The 10943-nt window shown below is 46.1% G+C and overlaps 2 protein-coding genes across 3 annotated transcripts; one reads left to right on the top strand and one right to left on the bottom strand.

Annotated features, from left to right (window-relative positions):
* Positions 1-330: 330 nt before the first annotated feature.
* On the bottom strand, positions 331-2375 carry LOC109910276 (phospholipase A and acyltransferase 4-like). Of its 2 annotated transcripts, none has more exons than XM_031797422.1 (6): positions 2250-2375; positions 1834-1912; positions 1482-1590; positions 1192-1328; positions 771-902; positions 331-552 (listed from the first exon to the last, which is right to left on the bottom strand). In XM_031797422.1, the coding sequence occupies exons 2-6, from the start codon at positions 1846-1848 to the stop codon at positions 418-420; spliced, it is 528 nt and encodes a 175-aa protein (XP_031653282.1). In that variant the 5' UTR covers positions 1849-1912; positions 2250-2375; the 3' UTR covers positions 331-417. The 2 variants fall into 2 exon arrangements, with proteins under 2 accessions (XP_031653282.1, XP_031653283.1); XM_031797423.1 differs by having other exon boundaries at positions 2246-2354.
* On the top strand, positions 2364-10642 carry LOC109864968 (integrator complex subunit 5-like). Its single transcript, XM_020453061.2, has 2 exons — positions 2364-2699; positions 2962-10642. Exons 1-2 carry the CDS (start codon positions 2620-2622, stop codon positions 5915-5917), a joined length of 3036 nt encoding a protein of 1011 aa, XP_020308650.1. The 5' UTR covers positions 2364-2619; the 3' UTR covers positions 5918-10642.
* The last annotated feature ends 301 nt before the right edge of the window (positions 10643-10943 follow it).

Genomic DNA, 10943 nt, shown 5'->3' with positions numbered 1-10943 from the left:
TGGGTCCTTTAGACAATTTGCTTCATGATAGAAACATTAGAACTTCAGTGGAATACCATTTTATCCCATTATAAAGAGAGTCTACATAAATATGTTAAAACTTTAGTTGGGAAACTTCATAGCTTATAAGTAACTGTCAAATTTTTTTAAACAGCTAGCTTAGTCTAGCAGCCTGCAAGGTTATGGCCCCGCCAAGGCTGTATATACCTTGGAATTATAACCAGACACTTTTCCTCCTTTTGTGCTTTCAATTCATGTCTGTTTAACTGTAAAAAATTAAAATATTATGGAAATACTCAACCCTTCCTTCTGAAAGCCCCAGAATTATACAAGTGACGATGGCAGTACTGTAGTTAAAAAAATAATCTATTAGGCTTATTGGTGACTGGCTTGCTCAGGAAGCTATTATACAGTTGGTCACTTATATTCTTCTTCTTCTTCATTCTTCTTCTTGCTTCCACCTCCAAAGATGGCCACTGCGATACCTGCAACAGCAAGGACTCCGAGGCCCAACATTGCAGCCATTCCCACAGTTTCCACAGCCTGACGAACCTGGGCAGAAAAAGACTAACATTAATTTGAATGAATGAATGACTGACTGATTCAGAAACAGTATCACAGCATAGATGCTTTGAATGTATAACAACAAGTACACCAGTTACTCTACACTCACGTGTGTCTTGACCAAGTTGAGAATGTTATTACGACCCACAAAAATACTACGCTGAGCACAGTACAACTAGCGTTGAGCACCAGTCCACTGTACCTACCTGTCGAGACTCAGCCTTCCCATATCTCAGATCTGTGACAAAGTGCTCACAGTTCCCCCTGAAGACACAGTAGGGCATCTCCTGGTCCACATAGGCCTGGGCTTCCCTCAGTATCTCATGTATGGGTCTGACCTATAATGATAATATAATACATTCCATTTAGCAAAACAACTTAAGACGTTTTGCAGACCCTTTTAGCCTAAGCGAACTTGCATGCATACATTTTTAAAGGGTGGCCCCAGTGGGAATGGAAAACACTATCCTGGCATTGCAAGCACCATGCTCTATCAACTGAGCCACACAGGATCACTCAGGCTGTGTCCCACATGGCACCTTATTCTCTACATAGTTCATAACGTTTGACCAGAGGCCCATGGGGTGCCATTTGGGACACAGCCTTACTGTACTTACTGCTACTGACCTGGTACTTCTTATCCAGCTGGTTGTTTACGCACCACTGATCATGCCCCACCACGTCCCAGATCTCTTCCTTCTTCACCTTAGCCTTGTCACTGAGCACAGACATCATGCTGTTGGCCCTGGCCCCAGGTCCCTCGGCTGGGGAGCAAAGAGACATGGGTGAGGGAGAGGGAAAGGTCCAAGGGGGGGGGTGCACAGACAAGACATCATCAGTGTCAAAGTTGAGTTGAATGTACTCTATATCTACAGTATATCAATTGTTGAGTACACTATATCAAGAGTATTACTCACAGGGTGGGGCCAGGTGAACAACAAAGCCGTCACCAACGTACAAAGCCCAGTGCTGGTAGTTCCCTCTGAATATCTCTATCAGATCCCCTGGCTCCGGCTTCTTATCATACTGTGAAAAATAAAATAAAATGATGAAACCATTAAGAATGATTTAGCAATCTGTGTATTGGCACAATGTTGCTAGACACCATCTTGTTAAAGTGCCAAGTATGCAGTTCTGAAAGGGAAAGAACTATAAAAAGTTATTCAGTCATGACTCATGCATTGTACAAACACAATGTAAATATGTTCTAAACAAACAGGTAAGACTACATAGAGACAGAGGACAACAAAAGAACTGGACTTTACTTACCAATGTTGGGGCCATGGTTACTGTTATTTCCTTTACACAGCTTTGATTTCCTTTCACTGACTGAGCTTCGATCAAAACCCTTTATGTCAAAATGAAATCAATGGGCTATATTTAGGGAGCCTGTTGCCATAACACACGAGCTCACAGAATATTAGGCAATCTATTGACAAATAAATTAGAAACTGATTTCACTGTGTTTTGGTGTCTATAATAAAACATTATGCAACGAAATAGATAGCTTGCGTAGCTATACGTTCATTGACCACAGACAACACAAAACAGAGACAGTCTTTGCGTGCTGTCAAGAGTCATGGTATGATGTTCGATCCCAGTTAGCTACCTAGTTATTTGTAATCTTCCTCACAAGTATTTCTGTAAAGATAATAATTGAAATACATTAAAATTATTATACTTACAGTAAATTCGGTGTCGTGCGGATGTTGCTTGCTTTCACCTCGAACACAGAAGTCAAAAGCGTCAGCTATCAGCTGACTCAAAAAAATAAAACAAATCAGAGCGGCGTCTCTGTTGGAAGCGTGCGCGCTGACGTTGGTTTCGAAGTACTGTGTCAGGCCAGTAGACGGCAGTAAATATATATTCTGCATTGCCGCTCGGTAAACATGATAGAATAATAAAATAAAGACTTCCGGTTTTGGAGCGCCCTTTTGATATTTAGACCGAACATTACTTAAAAAATATCATAATATTTCAGGTGTAGAGTTGGTTATTCGTAGCTTGTTACTAGGGGAGAGTTAATGTTCTATTTTCAGTTTGGGAAGTTGAACGATGTCTGGCTTTTTTGACGGAACTCTCCTGACAGTCACCATGCAGACCTCTCTCGCTCACTCACCGCAGAATGCACTTAGGTTTGTTGCTTAGCATAGCTAGCTAGCCAACCAGTAGTAGTAGCTACAGTATGTGGCTGATTCCCTACTGTACCAGAAAGTTATAAGGCTGTTGTTATGCTAAGGGTATTGTGGAGAGATGTGGTTAGCATTTTTCAATTATATTTATGAAATATTCTAGTCTAGAATAGAAAAATTCAACCAATTAGAATCACATTTGTTAGTTTATAGATTTTTTTGCAACTGTGAACTTTTATTGTGAGTGTGTGTGTGTTTTGTGTAGCCCCCAGGAGCTGTCCCAGGAGATCAAATCCTTCATCAGTGGCGTGGACCAGACCCAGGGTCGTAAACTCAGCGTCCGTGAGCATGCCCGCTGTGCAGTGCGTCTGCTACGATCCGTGCCTGCCTGTCGTGGGGCGGTGCTTGAGCACCTAAGGGGCGTTTACAACGAGCATGTATCAGCCTTTCTTCACAATCTGGAGGCGGACGGCGACGGGGACTCCAACCTGGAGGACGTCATCATGGAGGTCCATGGCGTCCTGGCAGAGTTCATCAGGCTCAACCCCCGAGCCTGGGCTCCCCTCGTCTCCACCTGGGCTGTAGACCTGCTGGGGCAGCTGAGCTCCAAGCATGCTGGTCGCAGGGCAGCTCCCCAATCCTCCAGCCTCAACGAGCTGCTGCAGCTGTGGATGTCCTGTGCAGCTACCCGCTCCCTCATGGAGGCCTATACCCAGTGCCTGGCGGCCATGATAGCCTGGTGTCCTGATCAATGTGTGGACGCTCTCCTGGACACCTCCGTGCAGCACTCCCCCCACTTTGACTGGGTGGTGGCCCACATCGGATCCTCCTTCCCAGGCACCATCATCAGCCGCGTCCTGGCCTGTGGCCTTAAAGACTTCTGCTCCCACGGAACGGCTGACAAGGGTCAGGGAGACAAGAGCAACCGAGTGCCTAAGATCGGCTCTGTGGTGGGGATCCTGGGCCACCTGGCGGCGCGGCACTCTGACAGCATCCGGCAGGAGCTGCTGAGGATGTTCCAGGAGAGCCTCATTCCCCCGACTATACCCCCCAGCTCTGGGTCCACCTCCTGGGAGCACTCAGCTCAGCTACGCCGAGGCGCAGTGCCCTTCCTCCTCCAGCTGGCGGCGCTGTCACCCTCTCTGCTGGGCGCCGTGTCTGCTGAGCTGGTGGAGTCTCTACAGCCTCCAGTCTTGCTCCAGCTCCAGGCTGTTCTACAAGGGCTTCCCAGGGACGAGCTGGACAACATGATGGGGCTGGTTGTTCACCTCATCGCCCAGAGCCCTGCTGGAGGGGCATGCATCCTCCGTTTCCTCGCTGACACGGCCACCCCCGCATCCGTCATTATCTCCGGCCCAACGCCTTCCCCTCACGAGGGGGTCCGGGAGGCCTGCGACCGCCTCCTCCAGATGCTCCTGCTGCATCTCCACAAGCTGGTCTACACCTGCTCAGAGGGGGACGACGGCTACTACAGCCGCCCCCACTCTCCCTCCTCCCAGGCCCCCCGGGTAGTCCCCTTCCTGGAGGAGATGCAGTCACACGTGGGAGAGCTGTGTGCCGAGACATTGAGGCTGGAGAGGAAGCGCCATCTCTGGCTGCACCAGCTGCTGTGTCTGCTGTCTGTGTACAGGGGCCCCAGTGTGGCCACGGAGGCCCTCTGTCAGCTGCTCACCCTGGCACGGAACCCAGACCAGCTGGCCCTGGCCTGGCAGCTCCACACCCCGCTGTCCACCTGCCTGCCAGGCCTCATCCCTGCAGCAGTGACTCGCTGCGTGGCCCAGATCCACACACACACCCTGGGACCCAAGCAGCTCTGCCAGCTCCTCCTCAACCTGGCCTCTGCCATGCAGAGTGTACAGGAGGAGGAGAGGAGGGGTCCTGGAGGCATGGGAGGAGGTGCTAGTCCTCAGTCCTCCATGGCAGTGCAGGTTGGAGCAGCGGTCTCGGGACACCTCCATGATTTCTGTCCTCTGCTCCTCCACGGTGACCAGGCGGTATCCCACGCTGCCGTACGGCTCCTGTCCCGCAGCCTCCTCCCCCGTGCCACCCTGCCTTCCCACCTGCTGCTCGTCTGTCGGGCCGCCGTCACACACTTCTTCCTGGCGCTGCGGAGGAGAGTACAGGCAGGGAAGGGGAGAGACGGAGGGCAGGGAGGAGAGGCGGTGAACTGTTCAGTGCTCCTCCTGTCCCGTCTGGCAGGTTACTCCCCTCTAACCCTCAAATGTGTCCTGCTGCAGCTGGTGGAGGGAGCTCTACATAAAGGAAACGCTGACCTGTTCGGAGGGCAGAGCGAGGACATTAGAGGGGATACCCCCATCTCCTCGACCTTGGCCCCTGACCGGGGGGGCTTCCTGCTGGACATCAACTGCAGGTTTGGCACTACGGTCAACTTCTCTGGCAGTGTGTGGTCTGTGTTCCATGCTGGGGTGATAGGGAAGGGTCTGAAGCAGCGCAGCGCTACGCCTCACCCCGACGCTGCCAGTGTCATACAGAACGTCCAGACTCTGCTGGCTGTCACCGTCCAGTGCTGCAGCGCGCCATCTGGGAATGGTGGCAACAGTGGAGGCACCCGACACCAATCCTCCGTCGTTCCCGACGAGCCGCCGCCCATCAACGCTGAGGCGGCCAAAATGATGGCGGTGACGCTGGTGGAGTATATCTGCCCCGACGTGGCCAACGGGGAACTGTCATGGCCGCCAGAGGAACATGCACGCACAACTGTAGAACGTGACATACACATCCGCCGCTGCTTTGAGGCCCACCCTGTCCTCTTCCCTTTACTCCATGTTGTGGCTGCCGGGCATCCTGCTCTCTGTTACTGTTCTGCGGTGCTCCGGGGCCTGCTGGCCACTCTGCTAGCCCACTGGGAGGCTTCGAGGGAGCCTTTGGCAGTAGACTCCCCCTGGCACCTCCAGGCCTCCTGTATGCTGGTGTCATGTATGGGCGAGGGCCAGCTGCTGCCCCCGGTGCTGGGCAATGTCCACGAGGCCTTCCCCTACCTGACGCCCTTCGAGGTGAGGCTTCTCCTCCTGGCTGTGTGGGAGTATGTGAGGGGCAATGGCCCCATGCCACAGAAGTTTGTCTTCAGTGCCGAGAAGGGCCTGTTCTGCCGGGATTTTGCACGGGACGGGGACGTGGCGAGATACGTAGCGCCCATCCACAGTGTCCTGCATAAGAACATTGACCGGCTGGGGCATCTATGCTGGCGTTTCCAGCTCTGAACAAGGGAAGGAGAGAACTGAAGGAGGGATGGATGGATGAAGAGGATGCAAGAAGGGGACGCTTGGGATTGATTGTTAAAGATGAGGAATGTGTGGTTATAGGTCATTGTGGAGATGTTGCTTTGCCGTTTTCTAAGTTTGATTTTTGCTCTATCACTGTCATCTAGTTCTGTATGCACTCTGAAGCATACAGTGCCTTCAGGAAGTATTCATACCCCTTGACTTTTTCCACATTTTGTTGTGTTACAATGTGAGATATTAAAATGGATGTAATTGTCAACGGTCTACACAAAATACTCTTTAATGTTAGTGGTGGAAAAAGTACTCAATTGTCATACTTGAGTAAAAGATACCTTAATAGAAAATTACTCAAGTTAAAGTCACCCACTAAAATACTACTTGAGTAAAAGCCTTAATGTATTTGGTTTTAAATATACTTATGTATCAGAAGTAAATGGAATTGTTAATGTACTTAAGTATCAATGGTAAAAGTTTAAACCATTTAAAATTCCTTATATTAAGCAAACCAGACGTCACAATTATTTAAAAAAAATGATTGACGTATAGCCAGGGGCACACTCCAACACTCAGACATAATTTACAAACGAAGCATTTGTGTTTAGTGAGTCTGCCAGATCAGAGGCAGTAGGGATGACCAGGGATGTTCTCTTGATAAGTGTGTGAATTGGACCATTTTCATGTCAAAATATGAGTACTTTTGGTTGTCAGGGAAAATGTATGGAGTAAAAAGTACATTATTTTCTTTAGCAATGTAGTGAAGTAAAAGTCATATAAATAGTAATGTACAGATACCCCCAAAAACTACCTAAGTAGTACTTTAAAGTATTTTTTACTTAAGTATTTTATGCCACTGTGTAATAAGTGGAAGAAAAATTATATTTATAAGAATGAAACACTAATATATCTTGATTGGATAAGTATTCAACCCCCTGAATCAATACGTGTTAGAATCAACTTTGGCAGTTTTTACAGCTGAGTCTTTCTGGTTAAGACTCTAAGAGCTTTGCATATCTGGATTGTACAATATTTGCACATTATTTTAAAGCATATCCATAACATGATGCAGCTACCACCATGCTTTAAAATACGAAGAGTGGTATTCAGTGATGTGTTATGTTGGATTTGCCCCAAACATAACGCTTTGCATTCAGGACATGAAATTCATTTTTCTGCAACATTTTTTAGCAGTTTTACTTTAGTGCCTTATTGCAAACAGGATGCATATTCTGTACAGGCTTCCTTCTTTTCACTCTGCCAATTAGGTTAGCATTGTGGAGTAACTACAATGTTGATACATCCTCAGTTCTCTTATCACAGCCATTCAACTCTAACTGTTTTAAAGTCACCATTGGCCTGGAGTGGTTTCTTTCTTCTCCGGCAACTGAGTTAGGAAGGACCCCTGTCTTTGTAGTGACAGGGTGTATTGATACACCATCCAAAGTGTAATTACAGTTTTTCCCAATTGGTAAAACACAATTTTGCAAACTAGGCTGGTTTTATCAAAATACTTAACACAATTCACAAAACCACACCCCCAAACTGCAAAAAACCTCATATATCCTGCAAAATGAAGCCCTGCAACCAAAACTACATATAGCATTATCGAAATCAAACGTTTGCATGAAATGGCACACACTTCATTCATATAACCAGATTTTTGTCTAACCAACTACACACTGTTGGACATAATGAAAAGCACTCTCATCTTCAGTATGCTTTGCCATAATACTAAAATAGTTCAAGTTGTAGAAAAATCTTCAGATGCACAGAAATATTTGTAGATACACACACACATGCTGTTGAAACATTTATTTTTATTTTTCACCAAACAAGTCAGTGCAACATATGCCCAGCAGATATATTTACATTGGACTGAACCAAAATATGATCACAAAAAATCTGTAAACTGAAAAAGAAAAGGCAAGAAAAATAATAAGGCAGCATCTTGTCGCACAGCTGGTTCTGGCCACAACGCCTCGTCCACATCACAGGCAATATCTTCCCTTGCCAGACATCGAGGGAAGAAGCTCCTTGAGTGTCTTATCCATCCCTAAATCGCACCCACATCAATCTCATCACATGCCTCTTCCATAGCCTGCACAAGAGGCATGCTCACAAAGGGCTGCCGGTCGTATACCTTCCACCGCCATGCCGAAAATAACTTTTCTATGGGGTTCAGAAATGGTGAGTATGGTGGGAGGTATTGCATGAGAAATGGTGGGTGGTCAACAAACCAGTTTTGGACTGGGGCTGCACGATGAAAGCTCATGTTGTCCCATACTACAACGTACCGGGTTCTTTGATGGTCTGCATCATTCAGCTCTGGTGGTATGAGAACGTTGTGGAGTGTGTTGTATGGTCCAAGGTTTGACATGACGGTGGAGGACACCATGCGTATTGGAGATGGCAGCACACATTGTGATGTTCCCACCACGTTGGCCAGGAACATCTATAATGGCTCTGTGGCCAATGACGTTTCTCCCACTTCTTCTGGTCTCTGCTAGGTTGAACCCAGCCTTATCTATAAAGATGAACTCATGTGGGATTGCATGAGCATCCATTTCCTGTACTCCCTGAAAACAAAGAACAAAAGCAGTCAATATGGTGTTATCCAGTACACTGGGAAACAATGTTGTGTGTAGTGTACTGCAGTCAATATGGTGTTATCCAGCACACTGGGAAATAATGTTGTGTGTAGTGTACTGCAGTCAATATGGTGTTATCCAGTACACTGGGAAACAATGTTGTGTGTAGTGTACTGCAGTCAATATGGTGTTATCCAATACACTGGGAAACAATGTTGTGTGTAGTGTACTGCAGTCAATATTGTACTTACCTCCACATATGCTCGTCTGACCTCTTTGTTTCTTTGAGAGTTTCTCTCAAATGACACCTTATAAAGTTGTTTCATTCTGATTTGGTTTCGCTTGAGAATGCGAGCCAATGTGGACACACTGACTCATTGAATGTTATTGAATATGGTGTTGTCTTGGATGATGTGGCTTTGAATTTATCGTAATCTGATTTCATTTTCCAAAACCATGTTTACAATGGCAGCTTCCTGTACTCCGGTGAACATTTGGCCCCTTCCTCCACCATGGTTGGCCCCTTCCTCCACCATGGTTGGCCCCTTCCTCCACCATGGTTGGCCCCTTCCTCCACCATGGTTGGCCCCTTCCTCCACCATGGTTGGCCCCTTCCTCCACCACGGTTGGCCCCTTCCTCCACCACGGTTGGCCCCTTCCTCCACCATGGTTGGCCCCTTCCTCCACCATGGTTGCTTCTCTCAGTCCTTTAGAAAAACTAAAATATAGGGCTTGTACAATGCAGCCTAAAGATATTTCCCCCACAGTAGAGTAAATTCTACAGGAAATGTGTGCAGTTAGTGTATGACATCAGCCATTCATGAAGTAAACAGGTGTCACCCAACTGATACACTATGACATGGGGTGTACTACATAGTGTGAAAGAAATGTTGGTTACATACCTGTACTCCAGTCTAAATGTCCGGATGACACAGGCGACAGTAAAAGGGCTCAAGTTGGGCTGCACTCTCTGTCCAGCCTCTCGCATTGTCAGCCCATGGTTGATGACATGATCAACTAAGGTTGCTCTGATTTCATTTGAAAGTTGTTGTCTTCTTTGGCCATGAACTCCTTTACCAGCTCTACCCCTACCCCTCACTCTTCCTCCCCCTCTCATTCTCAACCTCCCTCTTCCTTTCTCTGTAATTGCTTCCATTGTTGTTGTAAAACAAAAGGTGCTCACCTGTGGTCTTTTCATAGTGCTTACTTCCTGATTGAAGTGGTAACATTTAACCAGAGGTGTTTGGCCAGGTGGCACATGTGTTGGCCAATTAGCTCATGTAGTGTCATTTTGAATGGCTGTGTTTTGAAATGGCAAACATGTGACTTTATGTCAGATTGTTGTGTCTTATGCAGAGAACTGTGTGCAGTGCATTTAAAAAGTGCCATTTTGAATTGCAAAATGTGTGTAAAGCAGAAAATGTGTTTAGACTTTTGGAGACTTGAGAAGAGGTTTTGCTCTCTGTGTGTCAGTTTAAATAATTGTGCTGTGCATGTCATTTTTGTGTGTTAGCAATTGGACAAAACTGTAATAACTTCACCATGCTCAAAGGGATATTCAATATCTGTTTTATTTATTACCCATCTACCAATAGGTGCCCTTCTTTTCAAGGCATTGGAAAACGTCCCAGTTCTTTGTGGTTGAATCTGTTTGAAATTCACTGCTCGACTGAGGGACCTCACAGATAATTGTATGTGTAGAGTACAAAAAAACCCATGTCAAACACTATTATTGCACATCGAGTGAGTCCATGCAATTTATTATTTTAGTTGTTTAGCAAATTTCTGGTCCTGAACTTATTTAGGCTTGTCATAACAATGGGTTGAATACAAATATAAATATTTCATTTTAACATTGTGCAGTATTGTGTGTAGGCCAGGGACCCAACATCTAAATAGAATCCATTTTAAATTCATGCTAACACAACAAAATGTGGAAAAGGTGAAGGGGTGTGAATGCTTTCTGAAGGCACCTTAGTTCACCAAATGCTGAGAATGTTACATCTACTGTTTATCTCCTGTTTTGTGTCATTTTCTAGACTGAGTAGGATTTTGTATCTAGCTGTTACTGTAGAGGGATAAAAACATGTAGTATACAATAAATAACCAGAAAAAGAGATCTGAGCACATTTTTTATTCAAATGTTTGACCTTTGAACTTGGCTAAGTTTCTACCTTCTGCAGGTCTGTGTCCTTGATTTGTCTGAACTGACAAATAAATATATTTATATTTTTTGGGAAAGGTACATTGATTATATTGTAATTTCACACCAGCAAACACATCCCACAGGTACATCATGAGGTATCACTCAAATATGCTGTATGTGATTACAAACAGGACCATTTGTTTGAACCACCATACGTGCTCTGTGTAGATGTAAGTGTTTTTATATTGGTAGAGCCTGTACGTGTGTTTGTCCC

Source organism: Oncorhynchus kisutch, linkage group LG19, assembly GCF_002021735.2.
Source record: "Oncorhynchus kisutch isolate 150728-3 linkage group LG19, Okis_V2, whole genome shotgun sequence".
NCBI lineage: Eukaryota > Metazoa > Chordata > Actinopteri > Salmoniformes > Salmonidae > Oncorhynchus > Oncorhynchus kisutch.
Note: the sequence above shows the minus strand (reverse complement) of the source record. Positions and strands in the feature narration are given on the sequence as shown.